Source organism: Branchiostoma floridae, chromosome 3 (genome assembly GCF_000003815.2).
Source record: "Branchiostoma floridae strain S238N-H82 chromosome 3, Bfl_VNyyK, whole genome shotgun sequence".
Classification (NCBI taxonomy): Eukaryota; Metazoa; Chordata; class Leptocardii; order Amphioxiformes; family Branchiostomatidae; genus Branchiostoma; species Branchiostoma floridae.
The window spans coordinates 27,757,339-27,771,677 of record NC_049981.1 but is presented as its reverse complement, the minus strand read 5'-3'; the positions used below and the strand labels follow the sequence as shown (position 1 = coordinate 27,771,677).

General features: G+C 40.1%; 1 protein-coding gene across 3 annotated transcripts; it reads left to right on the top strand.

Moving 5' to 3' along the window:
• Window positions 1–152: 152 nt before the first annotated feature.
• LOC118410765 (CUB and sushi domain-containing protein 3-like) lies at window positions 153–14,123 on the top strand. 3 transcript variants are annotated; one of them, XM_035812555.1, is made up of 23 exons: window positions 153–411; window positions 1,257–1,385; window positions 1,873–1,969; window positions 2,329–2,459; window positions 3,293–3,520; window positions 4,189–4,399; window positions 4,799–4,956; window positions 5,553–5,656; window positions 6,047–6,176; window positions 6,686–6,901; window positions 7,485–7,640; window positions 7,968–8,153; window positions 8,585–8,767; window positions 9,137–9,328; window positions 9,787–9,960; window positions 10,279–10,488; window positions 10,740–10,753; window positions 10,807–10,972; window positions 11,617–11,850; window positions 12,350–12,415; window positions 12,563–12,653; window positions 12,763–12,794; window positions 13,229–14,123. In XM_035812555.1, the coding sequence occupies exons 1-23, from the start codon at window positions 342–344 to the stop codon at window positions 13,252–13,254; spliced, it is 3,204 nt and encodes a 1,067-aa protein (XP_035668448.1). In that variant the 5' UTR covers window positions 153–341; the 3' UTR covers window positions 13,255–14,123. The 3 variants fall into 3 exon arrangements, with proteins under 3 accessions (XP_035668448.1, XP_035668449.1, XP_035668450.1); XM_035812557.1 differs by having other exon boundaries at window positions 169–270; XM_035812556.1 differs by lacking the exon at window positions 12,563–12,653.
• The last annotated feature ends 216 nt before the right edge of the window (window positions 14,124–14,339 follow it).

The window sequence follows — 14,339 nt, the reverse complement described above, 5'->3', positions numbered from 1 at the left end:
TGGGAAAATTTGCTAGAACTGTGGTAGATATCATTATTTTATGCCAGGTGGTTCAGGTATGTTCTATACTTTCACAGTGGGGGGTAATTTCTGAGTTTTATCGGCTCAAGACTTGAAAGACCAGTTTATAAGCGCCACCTATCGACTTTGACTTAAACCTCAAAGCCCAGTAACCCGTAAGGTCAAATGTGGTCATGTTCGGACGTTGACCTGCAGAGTTCATCCCATGACCGGAAGATCCTGACATCCCACACGTCACAGTCCCAACAGGTAAACGAAGGCGTGCCACCACCGATGCAGGGATAGGGCTGGCTCTAGGGCTGGCCGAAGGGGAACAGATCATGGTCTATAGAGTACCTTTGCTTGTTGTTTTGGCCCTTCTTGCAACCTGTGGAGTGCCACAATCAACTGGTGAGCATGAGTTTGATCACCATGGTATATGTTAGACCCAGAAATTAGCTTTAAGTTAACGATTAATTAATATTATAGCCGTCGTTGTAACGTTAGAGCAGACTATGAAACACCTTCTTGTCTGCCCCCTCCTGTCCGAACCATGCACCAAAGAAGACCTGGAAGCTCTGACCCCCAGAGGAAGGGAGTGTGTGGAGTATTGGAGCAAGAAAGTTTAGTGATGACACGACGAAGAAGACGTTAGAATAAACAGCATATACACTGTAGTACCTTATCCAATCCCGAGGAAAGAAGAAGGAGAAGAAAGAACAAGAATTCGAAGGTTTGATATAAGGTTAGACTTCTGCGAAATATGATTTTAGAGGTTCTTGTGCGTCTAAAAACTTACTTTAATCATAGCTTTAATTCATTAATTATGCAAATAAGGTTTTATACCTGTCCATTTATCACTTCATGCCATCGTAGTGCCTAATATGCAGGTAATCAAAAACAACAAAAATCTACATCTATGCCTATGGTAGACAAAAGATATCTAATCTGCTATTGTCCTTTTGTCTGTCAGTTATTGAATAACATGGATGTACAAAAATGTACTGTCCTGTTGCATACGTTATTTTGCAAGATGTATTTATTTATTTATTTTCCCGTGAATCCTCCCCTCCACTGGACCTCTGGGAAGAACGACTAAGGCCGACAGGGCTACTTCCAGTATGAATAAAGGTCATTTATTGATTGATTGATTGATTGATTGATTGATATTACAAAATAAAGCATGTAACTGAATATTAAGGCACCTGCTGTCTATCATTCTAATAGCTGTACATTTTTCTGTAATTTTTCCTCAGCCCAAGACTGTGGCGGTACCCTGACCAACTCCACAGGGTTTATCCAGAGCCCGGGGTACCCTTCCTGGATCTACCCTGGTATCCGCTGTACATGGCACATCCAGGCACCATGGAGGAACGTCATAGCAAGTAGGGGGTTCAACACCATCTCCATGTTATATGCATGTATTGCATACATCTTGAATTATTAAAAGAAAGGCATTAACGTGAATGTAGAGAAAAAATTTATCCATCTGCAATTATTTTGTGCTGGTGGAATACTTTCATAACGTCATATAATTTATACCAAACTTTGTGTGCCTGTACCACTTAGCCCGATAGGGCATGAATGTACAATGAAGGCTATCATTCATTATTCACATAGAAATAACATACTGATATTTACAAGTGCAACTTGTATTAATCTATGCATGTTTCAGTGTAAAGTAAATTTGAAGAAAAAAAAAATTGTACTTTCCCAAACTTACCTTTATACCTTGTCCGATCCCAAACTGCTAACTGTCCAATCTATGATACATCAGACTTGCATGAAAAAGTTGCTACAGAAACACCCTGAGATCTTCCACCAATGCTTTTGTTTACTCTGCTAAGTCTCTGTATACTGAATCCTCCTCAGTGACAATCCTGGACCTGTACACCAGCAGCACGGATGAGCTGATATTCCATGATGTAAACTGGCATCACATTTGTGGTGGTGGCTGTGAATGGAGAATGTAAGTACGCATGATTTCAATGATTTTCATGGTCTTGTCATCAACAGTTTTGATGACAAAACAACATGCTAAGCTTTTTTGTTACCCAGGGAATGACATGAAGAATTGGTAAAATTTGTTGTGGTTAGGTCAACTCTATAGCAGTTTGAGGGTTTGGGTTTCCATACCTCAGCAGTGACAGTTTTGATTTGAATCCTTGGAGACTCCCCTTCACAACAATAGTATAACTGAGCACTGTCCATAATTTCATGTACTGGATCCACATTTAACAATGTATGCTTGGAAATCTCTGTAATAGGAGCTATAGTACTAGTGATTGTGAATGACTTTTTGACAACACCTTGTCACTTTGCCTGCAGTTACCAGGGCAGCCTGGGCAGGGAGGGCCTGGAAGCCAACCACACCCACTGGAGCGCTCTGAACGAATTTGAAATCCAGTTTAAAACCTACCAGTATGCAAGAGGCAGAGGTTTTCAGGTTTACTACAGATGTAAGTACTGCCACTGTTACCTTTAGGCTAAAATTCTTGGCAACTTTATTTGTCCAGTTCATGGGTACAAATAATGCTTTTGTTAAAAACTTGGCTGTACACTCCAATTTTCGTGTTGGATATTACATTTAAACTAGTTCAATAATGACTTCTACCAAGACAGATGAACATTCAAGTTAACTCCGTAAACTTGTTGTATGGTAACAGTTTCATCTTTATACCTATGCATTGGCCAAGTAGTGGGTAGATTGCTTGCCCTGTATATGGCAGGTTGTGTGTTCAATCCCCACCGGGTAATACCGAAGACTTAATAGAATTAGTATATTGTGTGGCCCAAGGGCTCTAGAAATGGAGATGGGCTCTGCCCTTTACACCAAACGATGTGGGAAGGAAAACCTTCATTCTATCGATGTTCTGCTGACAGTCTCACTCTGTCACTTTCCTCAGAGCAATTTCAACTTCCCACTTACAGATGCCCAAGGAAGATGACAGACACTGAAGCATTGGTGAAATAAAGCACGTAAAACCTAATTACAACCCTTTGATACTGCCTATATTCAGCGCTTTACTTTCTTTTTGCGAAGTGTCATAGTCTGTATAGACTGACTGACAGATTCAGCGCTTGAATCTGAAATCCTATAATTGTTATCTTAAAAACTTCAAACAAATGTTATATCAGGGAGAGAATATAGTCAGATGTGTACAAAGAATATTATTTTTCAGTGACTTACTTAGTACTAGTACTTAACGTAATGAAACCATTTAATGGAAGGCCTGTGTTATATTACTTATAACATTAAAACAAATGTAAAAATCGTTTGTCTTTGCTCCAGTTGTCTCATCAGATACCTGTAAGGACCCAGGGAGGCCTGTAAATGGTGGTCTGGTCCCAGACTTCCTGTTCAATGGCACGTACCCCGCAAGAGAAACTGTTCACTACACGTGTAACGACGGTTACCACCCGTATCGGAGGGCACACGTCACACTGCTGTGTGAGGCCCAGTCTGACGGCACCAGGGCACAATGGAGCAACTACCAGGACCCACGGGCACTCTGCAGGGGTAGGCACATGTTATGCACGCTGTCAGACCTTAAGCTTCTAAGTGGCTGGCAGTTTTTCTATCTCCTTTTTGTCTAAAAGGTACACCAACCCTACAAGGTAATCTTAAGGTTGGTGTAGGGATTAAGCTATATTACAACTTGCAAGTGATCAGAAAACAGCACAAATCAGGAAAGAAGTCATAGCCAGAGCCACACAGAAGGTCTGCATAGGAGGCTATGAGGTAGGGCAGAAAAATCACACTTAGTCTAGTACAGTACCTGTAGTCATTACATGTTACTAGCAATGAGTAGTCTTGAACACATTTCTAGAAAATTATGAGGTTAGTTCAGAATTGCAAACAAATGATAGATAAATTTTTTTGGAGAAAATGAATTCAGAAAAGTTGTGACATTACCAGTACTGTGGCTGCTTGGACATTTTTTTTCTCCCTTTTCTGCAATTTGTAATTTAGAATCATTGCACGATTGTTGTAAAACCATTTCAGTCTAGCACTTTTTTCTGATGCAGATCTGTAAATGTTGTCTGTTTGTGACCAATTGGCCAATGACTCTTTGTGTCAGTGACTCAATGTATTAAGTTATATCACTGGGTTACCATTGATAAGACATTATTCCGTGACTGGCTATGTAACGATGGATAACATCACAGATTCTGTACATCTAACAGCGGAATGCGGTGGCAATCTGACGAGCCCCACCGGCGTCATCACCAGCCCCGGCCAGTACCCAGACTACTTTGAGATCCCTGCGGACTGTAGCTGGAACATCCAGGCACCTGCAGGCTTTACCGTGCTGCTGGAGTTTGAGACTATACAGCTGCACTCACACTTTGATGACGACTTTCTGCAAGTTGGAGAGGGAGACGTCGTAACATACAGGTGAAAAGTGGGACTATTGCATTGGCTTAGGGGGTAGATGGTTTGCCAGTTGCATTTGGAATGTTGGGGGTTCAATCCTCAGCCGGATAATACCAAAGTCTGGTAGAAGTTAAAAGACAAATCAATGTCTACATAGTACAACTGGATATCAAAGATAAGAATATTATTTTTGGTCTTTTTCGAGTGACATCCATCACGTCTTCTTCAATGTCACTAAACGAAAAATGGTGCATGCAGCTTTCTCTGCTTAGCACTTAGTGCTTATGAGAACAAGTATGGGAGTTGAACATACTCCTTTACCAGTGGATACTATATTAAAGAAACAGCGATTGGCACTTGCTCTATACACTAGGAAAGGTAAACATCTTCAAGTAAAACCTCCCGTTCTTCCCTCCTCAGCTGGACAGGCCGACAGACGACTGAGTACCCCGCCCACCCTGATCCCATCACCAGTTTCTCTAATGACATTTCCATCATCCTCCGCACCTACTGGTCATCCGGGTACGGTCCTGCCAACCTCACCTCCAACAACGCTGGATTCCTCCTGCATTACAGATGTTAGTATAATTGCACTTCAAATGTGTAAAAAAAGGAAAAGTAATATTTCTGTCTAGTTTAGCTTGATGATCTCAATAAACAGCTGAGCTACTCCCCCACTGGTCATGACATAAGACAGATGCTACGTGCAGTACCTACAGGTTCATTATACCAAGGAAATTACTCTCTATTAAAGTTCTTTTTGCAGAATGAATAGTGGATCACAACTTAATGTCCTGCCCTAAGGACTGCAACCTTTTCTTGTACATGTACATATAGCTTGCAGAATGGGAACAGCATCTCTTCTGCTGAAGTAAAAAACATCATTGATACATGGAGGAAAAGATGGGTTTATGAAGCACAGCTGCTGTGTGAGTTGATTGTGCTTCAAGTTCTGGGCGTGAGGTTGTTGCAATATAACATTGGAGACCAAATCCATTAAGATAATGTTTGCAAAATGTACAATGCAGCTACAAAGTAGACTGGTAACAGGATTTTGGTGCATTGATTTTGTAAGTTTCTATCAGAATAACCTGCATATCTTGTCAGATATAGTGTTGTAAGGAGGAGACATATCAGTTCAAGATGTTATAACACTTAAGCTTTTGCCTTTCAGTCATCCCTGCTGGCACTTCCTTAGCTGGAGAGTGCGTTGACCCCGGCACCCCACAACATGCCAAACGGCTTCCTGAGAGTGGTCCATACAGGATTGGAGACTCCGTAGGTATCTTGTCTTCCTGCAGACAGCTGCAGGGCTCAAATTTTTTTGGGGGGGAATAGGTGTACTGGTGCATCTAAGCTAGAAACTTACATGCAAGAAATTCAAGTAGAATGTCAGTAAAACCTAATTACAAACTTTAACACTGCCTCTCTTCAGAGCTTGAATCTGAAATCTTATATTATTATTATCTTAAAAACAAACCAAAATAAAAAAGGAAAAAATTTTTTCTGACACCAGGGAAGGAATATAGTCTGAGCTACAAGTTTACCCCACAGCCCTCTATTTGCACCCAGAATGACCTCTAGCAAAATAATCATCTGCAAGAACATCAATTGGTATTGGTAATATTCAGTAACCCTTCATTGTCTCCCCTTTTCGTATCTTTACAGTTGGAATTCCGTTGTGAGGAAGGGTTTGAGCTGGTGGGAGATGTGTACATAACCTGCATGGAGGCAGATGGACCCACCATGGAGGGGGTGCTGCTCGCGGAGTGGAACTCTACATTACCCACATGTGAAGGTGAAGTTTGATGTTGATGTCTTAAATCTATCCTCTATATTTATCTTCTATATTTGGTACATGTATTATGTACCTTTCATTAAAGTTATGGTTACATTTGATATGTAGAACTGCCATTCCTGTCACTACTAGGGCTCAGTCAGAATGATGGATGATTGTGTTAGAACAATGATACTGGTGTATGATAAAAATGCTCACTCACTGACTGACACTCACTCCTTGCACAGTGGCACTCTTGTGTGTCTTACTTGACTGACTGATCCTCTATGCCCCTTTGGAGGCATTTTGTTCTTCACTGTTTTCAGTCTCATGCGGTCCTCTTGCCCTGAGGTGTTGGTTAAATGGCTTCATCTTTCTTGACACCTCTCCCCCATGAGAGTCATGGCCTTCCCCTAACCCTGACGGTTCCAGTCAAGAGCAGCTCTTGTGTTGTGTGCAGGGTAGGACCTAAGCTCCTCATGATCAGATATACACATGTGTAACTATTTTCTGTAATGATGTATTTCCAGCCAAGTGTGCTAGTGGCATCCCACAGCAGGAGGGTTACGGGTCCATCAAGAGTCCCCACTGGCCTGATCCGGACAGGCGGTTCTGGACGGGAACCACGGGGATCTGGGGCTGCGTCTGGACCATCAGCGCTGCCGAGGGAAACAACATCAACCTGTACTTTAACCACACCTACTTCTGGACATGGCCGCAGTACGAGTACATCAAGGTCATGCAAGGTCAGTGCTGCTCAGAAAAGATTGAAAACTGTCTGCCTTTTTTTTGGTCATTACAGTTACATTCCCACTCCCCTGTTTGTTTTTCATGATGGTGCATGAGGCTTTTGTTCTTTAAGTCAAATAAAGATCATCTAAGAGAAACTGGCCAACACAAAGTAATGAAGAAATATTTTTTATCAATAGCAGAAGTTTTTCTACATTGTGCATCTCATCAACTTGATGCATATATATATATATATGGGTTGGTTGGTTGATTGTTTCTCCGACATTTAAAAAAAGATTTCTTAAACTGGAAGATCAACAAACAAAAAACATTTAAGCCTCAGGACCAGCTGGTTTATGTCTTGATGCACACAGACTCAGGGAGTGAATCTGTGTGTCTGAAAACCCTGTCCCGTTTTTAGATGTCATCTAGCTTAATTGCTACTTTCAAATTTAAGATTTACTTTCTTTAAAAGTGCCTTCACAAGTTGCCATCGCTATAATTCAGATTGAAGAGTGTATGAGTGCCATGTCTGTATGTTTTAGTACATCATTGTTTATTGTAGATGTTGCTATTACACTGTGGCTCACTTTCCTCCAGGTGGCACAGAGCTACTAAGACTGACCAAAACTGACTGGCGTCTGCCTCACAACCCGTTCATCGTCAATGCTACAAGTAGCAACACTAGTACTGTAGCTCAAATAGTGTACTATGGGCAGTACATATGGGGAAACACTCTGAACCTCTACTATTCAAGTAAGTCTGTTGTGTCATGTGATCATATCATTTTGAAGCACATTTTTTGAACCACTAAATGGTCCTGGGTGTTGAATTACTGACTACATCATGAAACCTTACAACTCAATACATTGGCTTTCAAAGTGGCTAAGCCTTTGAAAATAGTTTGTTTTACTAGATATGTAATGTGTCAACATTGGAGGCAATGTTGTCAAACACTGTACATTAATGGACACAATCATTGTCTGATACATTTTAGCTTAGATACATGTGAAATATCATTCCATTTTCTACTAGAGTACGCTAGAGTGCTGCCTGCTGAAAATGATATGTATTTTTCATCAGCTGGATACTGTAGAGACCCTGGGGCACCAGTGCACGGCCAGCGACAAGGCAACAGCTTCCAGCCAGGGGACACTGTGTCGTTTTCCTGTGACGTCGGGTACAACTTGGTGGGGGCAGCGACACTGACATGTGTTCCTGGAACCGTTTATGAATATCAGTGGGACAGTGATGTACCAATCTGTAAATGTAAGCAGTTTCTCCTGTAATACAAAATATATGAAGCAACTGATGATGCATGATCAGACATTTCGGATAGCAGCCACCGTCTGTCACCAGAGTGTAAGATAGTGGAGATACTATCTGAATTGTCTGACTCTTTGGACAATTTATCCAGTTGCTTCATGTGTTTTTATGTTATACACACACTGTACATAATGTTCTTTCAGGCTGTCTAGCCTTCATCAGTTTACAATGTAAGTACATTGCAAAAATGTTAAATATCATTTCAAATATTGGTTTATTGAATGTAAGATGTTGTCTTCTGCAAATTCTATTCCTGCACTCCAACATTAGAATTTTTTCAGATCTTTTCTACCATGAACACCTTTTCAATACAGAAGTATCTTCAGGGTTAAAGATGTTGACTGTCCAATACATGATGTAATTCTCTCCCATAGATGAACACAGCGCACGTTGTCCTGAACCACAGCCGCCAGGCTTTGGTTTCCATAGTGACACGGACAGAGCAGTTGGCAGTACGGTGACGTTCTGGTGTGACGCTGGCTACCACATCAGGGGTTCAGCAGCCAGGACCTGTGGGACCAACCAACAGTGGACGGGGGTGCAGCCGGAATGTGTCTGTGAGTCATACTTCATGTACAGATGGAGTACATGTTTTGTATCCTTTATAGTCCAACCTGTACCAAAAGCATGGGGAACAAGATGAGAGAACACAATGACTGTGCATGACTGTGTTTCATCTATATCACAACTTAGGGCTTTTGATCACAGTTTTTTTCTCTTTACTTAGCTACTACTGCAATTGAAAATGATATGAAATCTGTAGAATGCATGTTGTAAGTAGCTAATATATCTAGACTGGTGTTGAAAATTCCCATTCTCTGTGTTGGGAATTACACTTTGGCATTTCTAGTGCCTTCTCCATACACATTGTATTATAAGGTTCTACCAATACAGATGAAGTTTTAATCATAAGATGATTTTTACAGCGAGTCCTTGCATGGAAGTCCCCCCGGCTCCTCTGCATGGCCGGATCATCCCCATGGATGTCCCAGGCACAGGTCTCTTTGCTGTGACTGCCTGTGATGTCGGATACTTCCTTGCAAGTGGCTCGGAGGCACGTGTTTGTAACGTCTCTAACGGGGAAGGCAGTTGGGACGGGGAACCAACAGTGTGTCAACGTAAGTAAAACTATAGGGAGTAATGATATAAGTATAATGTACATGTTAAGGTATTGCCTTTGCCAAGAAGGTTATGTTTTCGTCAGTATTTGTCTTTGTGTCTGTCTGTCAACATGATGACTCAAGAATTCCTGGATGTTTTGCTTTCATATTTGGTATAAAGGTAGGTCTGGATGAGGTCTCAAAATGGTTAAATTTTAACTGAAGGGTTCAAATGCAACAGGAGGTATTGACACTACTAGGAGTATAAACTCCACAAGGACGTACGACAGTACAAGGGGGTATTGGCAGGATGGGATATAGATACTACGTACTGGGCCTATGGACATTAGGGTTCCAAACACTGTGGGGGTTTAGACAATACAGGGGAACGGACACTTCAGGGGGTATGGGCAATGTAAGGGGTATGGATTGTAAGTATACCTTAATTGATGTTTTTCCTTATATTTTCCGCACAGCTGTAAAGTGTGGAAACCCAGGAGCACCACAGAATGGAAACTTCACTGCACCAGAGTTTACTTTCCCAAACAATGCCACATATTACTGTGAGCTCGGCTATGAGTTGCTGGGTGATGACTTGAGGACATGTCGTTCCAACGGCACCTGGACCAATGATATACCTACATGCAGAAGTAAGATAATCTAGTATCACAAACAGATCTGTGTGTGTGGTTGGATAAGATTTAGTCCTTTGCACTAGGCTACTTTTTCTAGCATTTATAAGATTGAATGTAAATTCATGGATGGCAATTTCCATTTTTTGTATACATTTGTATGCACTATAATCTTGTATTTTCTCCTTTATTTTTGTGATATTTGAAAATTTAATTCTATAAAAAAGGAAATGCATAAATTTGTTTGTTTGTTTGTTTGTTAGTGTTGACAACTTGATGATGTGTTTACTTCATGCGCTGTTTCTGATTTCTGTGTTATCTTTTTTTTCTTGAAAGTTAAAGCGTGTGGATACCCTCGCAACAGCGACCACAGAGTGTATTATAACAGAGTCAATGGCACCATAGACAACATGAGGGGTTTTCTCTATGGAGCCACTGTGTTCTACTACTGTGTAAATAATGGCCAAGGTTTGTCCATCAATGGCTCCGTCTATGGTGTGTGCCAAGCAGATGGAACATGGTCTGGAAATGACCGAACTTGTATACGTAAGTTGCAGATGATTTAACACCATTTCTATTGTTTTATGAGTCTAAGATATGTGCTTGTTGTACCAGCAACCTTGTTTTTGTAACGTAACAGCATTTGGGTCATGTGGCATTTCCAAACATTAAACATGCATGGCAACACTGTATTTCTTTAAGTTCTCCAGTCAGATTTTGTAGTAGATTTTGCAAGTATCAGCATACTCTGAATATTTGACTTTGCCTTATGAATAATGGAACTTGCACCTTTACAGCTGCAACCTGCCCCGAGCCCATCCCACCAGCTAATGGCTTTATTGTGGACCCACAATCGGAGTGGCAGAGCCCATCCCACCAGCTAATGGCTTTATTGTGGACCCACAATCGGAGTGGCAGTACAACTACGTGGCACGGTTTGCCTGCAGTGATGGGTACAACCTGACAGGGAACCCACAGATTAGGTGTGGGCAGGATGGATGGGAGGGGAGTGTGCCAACATGTGTGCAAGGTAAAGGTTTCCATTCTAATGATCAAACCTGTGTTAAATCATGTACTAGTATACTATATTAATGGAAGCAGATCAAGCCTGCCAACCATCCAGCACTGCCAACTATGGCAACCACCTGAAGTTGCAGGTCTGTCTCCAGCTTTGAATTGTTTTCTGTCCCACTCTTTGTTTGGAAGCCCATGATGTTCATTATAGTTGTTAAATCTGCCATTTTAAGCTTATGACAACACATTTCATATATTTCATGTAATGAAGTTCAGATTTTTGGGACAGAGAGGGTACAGTTCTTGTCCTTCCCAACAAGCAAATGTCCCAGGATGTAGAGATATATTGTTTGACTCTATTAATAGTCTGATTAGAGTCACAGACTGGAGCCATGATGTCCTGTAATGTTGGTACGTACTAGTTTGTATCCTAATAATTCAGGATGGGATGGGAGACCTGGCGCATCCCCGTCTTGTAATTAGCCAGCAAAAGGGTATGTCACCCCGTAAGGGGCGGTATAACCTCGTCGTGTGTAAACATGTGCGATCACGTCGGCCGATGATGATGAATTCAGGATGAAAGATGTACTTATATTTATCATGATGTTGGTACTAGCAGTGTATAAGTGTTACGGTTGTAACGCAATCCTTTATTCACAGTTACAACCCCAACATTAACTACAACTAAGATAATTACAACACCACCGCCTCCTCCAAGTACAACAACTACGACGACGGCAGCAGTGCCCACCACAAAATCCACTGCTGAAAAAACAACTCCACCGTCAACGTCTTCACCATCAACAATAACACAGTCTCCTGGTCCTGTCTATACATCAAAGAAGACTGATAAAGTACCAACCTTTCCAAAAATGACCACCTCAGCATATAAAGGTATAGAATGTACAGATATTATTTGCTTCTCCCCTCAACGGGAATGCATGTTCAAGCCGTATTGATCATGAAAAATGTACTCAATTACCTATATTAAGTCAGCATAGGCCATGTTGATTCAATTGTATTGATGACAGTTGCATGTACATCAATTTTCATCGGTTTAAAAAAATGCTGTATATTGCAAAAAGAAATATTGGAAAATGGATACATTGTACTAATGTCATAGAATGCCAAAGCCAATTCCAAAGTGAAAGAAGAAGATGCATGTGAAAGAACAAATTCATTGATTTCATAATGAAGCAACTTTAGTGAAAGAGATACTATACCACTGTTTAGTTTTCTGTTAAGTAAATGTGGGCATTGTTTGTGAATGATAAATGTCTTTGGGTCCTGTATGGGAAGGGTCAATTCAAACCCTAATGCTGTATACTCAGTTTAAAGCACAAAGGACTGAAAAATTGCATTTTTTGATGTTGTTCTTTATGTATTGTTGCAGATTCCACCAACCAGGACCAGCATAAAACAGAGCAAAAGCCAAGTGTCAATGTGGGAGCTGTTATTGGTAGGGACACATCTGTACATGCCTCATCATTTTTCTAACTGTCCAGCAGGGCACAAATGAAAACATTGACATTGAGTCAGTATTTCTCGTATCTAATAGTCTAATAGTCAGTAACAGTCTAAGAGTCAGTATTTCTGGTGTGTACAGGAGGAATGGTTGGTGCAGCAGTTGCCATTGCTATCTGTGCTGGACTGGTCATTCACTTTCTTCGAAATCACTGGCGGTTTAAGACTCCACCGTAGGTATATTTTGTGATTCATGGAAACTTTCAAAGATTTGTGTCTATATGAATCCATTCTTATTCCTATGTGGGTTCTTGTACACTGAACTTGGTTTAATTTTTTCAGGTATGGTAATGTGAACGATGGACCAGCAGGAGGTGAGTTACTCCATCCAAATTGAGGATATGTAGGACACTCAGGCTGTGAGACTTTAGACTATTTTCTTGCATTCTTACATCCCAGGCCATCCTATTGTCTCAGTACAGGTTATTTTTGTACAGATTATTATATTATTTCTGAATGCCAAAAAGTAGTTACTCAAGCAACTGGATATAGTTTTGGAAATAGTCAGACGCTTTGGATAGAATCCACTATACCTTCGTCAGTGACACCGAAGTGATCTGGAAGAAACTGATCTTTTATACCCTAACTATGAATGAAGACAGTTTTAGATGTCCAATTGGAGACATGGTAAGACAAGTCAAGCTGAAGACAATTTATTATTCCTGAATGATTCCAATTTTCTCTACACCTATATATATATATTATATATCTATATATGATATATATATAATGATCTCTTTTTTTACAGGAACAAGTTTGACTACCCTGGGGTGATGTCTTGCTCATAACGTACAGTGGTATTCTGTTAAAGGTTAACACATGTATGTCAGGGTAGAGACTCCAATTCTGCTGGTAGAGATTCTGATTGGATTTCTGCCGACAGTGACTCTGATCGGGATTTGTACCCGCAGAGATCCTGATTTGGGTCGCTGTCAACAGAAACTCCAACTATCAGAATCTGTACTGGCTGAATTGCCAATTCTATCTGATTGGTGTCTCTATCCTGCCATTTTTATACATAACCTGTATCACAGGTTGTTACTTAGGTTCTGTATTTTTTATACAAGGAAACCAGGAATTATCTCTAAAAAACAGACACAGTGCAATTTGACACAATGCATTTATGTTATACTGGGACACATTTTTTTTTAATATTTGGAAAATTTTGTTATCATTGATATCTATTTGAAGTTACTAATGCAGAGAAATATTATTTGTCTATGGTGTATTTAACATTATAACAATACAGAATATAAAAGATGATTATGGTGTGTATTACCAGCTATTATGAGCAGACACTTTGATTGCACGTAAGATTTGCTTAATGCTGCTGATATTTTTCCAAGTAAATCCAGATTGCATGAGAATTCTTCATAGTTAAGTAATAAAATGGTTTCTTTATTTTCCATATTTATAATGTGGAATAAGTTAAATGTTTTATTTCTTTCTTATGTGTTCTTATTTGTATATTTTTGAAATATAATCAAGAAACTGATATATTTTTATGCTTTAAAAATTTATTAAGTCAGGTTTGTAAAGTAATGCAAAAAGCAAGTTAATGAAACAGATTTGGCATATTATAATCTGTATATATTGTGAATGTATACCTTATATGTGATTAAAAATATAACTTTTCACACTCAGCTTCTGCTCATCCAGTCATTATATTTTATGTGTTGAAAAAGACAAAGTTTTTCTTTTCATAAAGTGTGTGTTCTTTTTTTCATTGACAGTCACTGTGTAATCAACAGTTACCGAGGAGTTTCTTAAGTTTACAGTCCTTAGTTTTAGGCCTTGGCATCCATTGTATAATTTACTAAGAATAGTGGCTAATATAAGTCGCATAATGAAGTTCAGTG

Bases quoted from the DNA above. Each gene is read 5' to 3' on its own strand.
- LOC118410765 (XM_035812555.1), top strand. From the start codon at position 342: ATGGTCTATAGAGTACCTTTGCTTGTTGTTTTGGCCCTTCTTGCAACC. The intron at 4,957-5,552 runs GTTAGTATAATT...TTTGCCTTTCAG, and splicing joins ATTCCTCCTGCATTACAGAT to TCATCCCTGCTGGCACTTCC. The intron at 6,177-6,685 runs GTGAAGTTTGAT...ATGTATTTCCAG, and splicing joins TACATTACCCACATGTGAAG to CCAAGTGTGCTAGTGGCATC.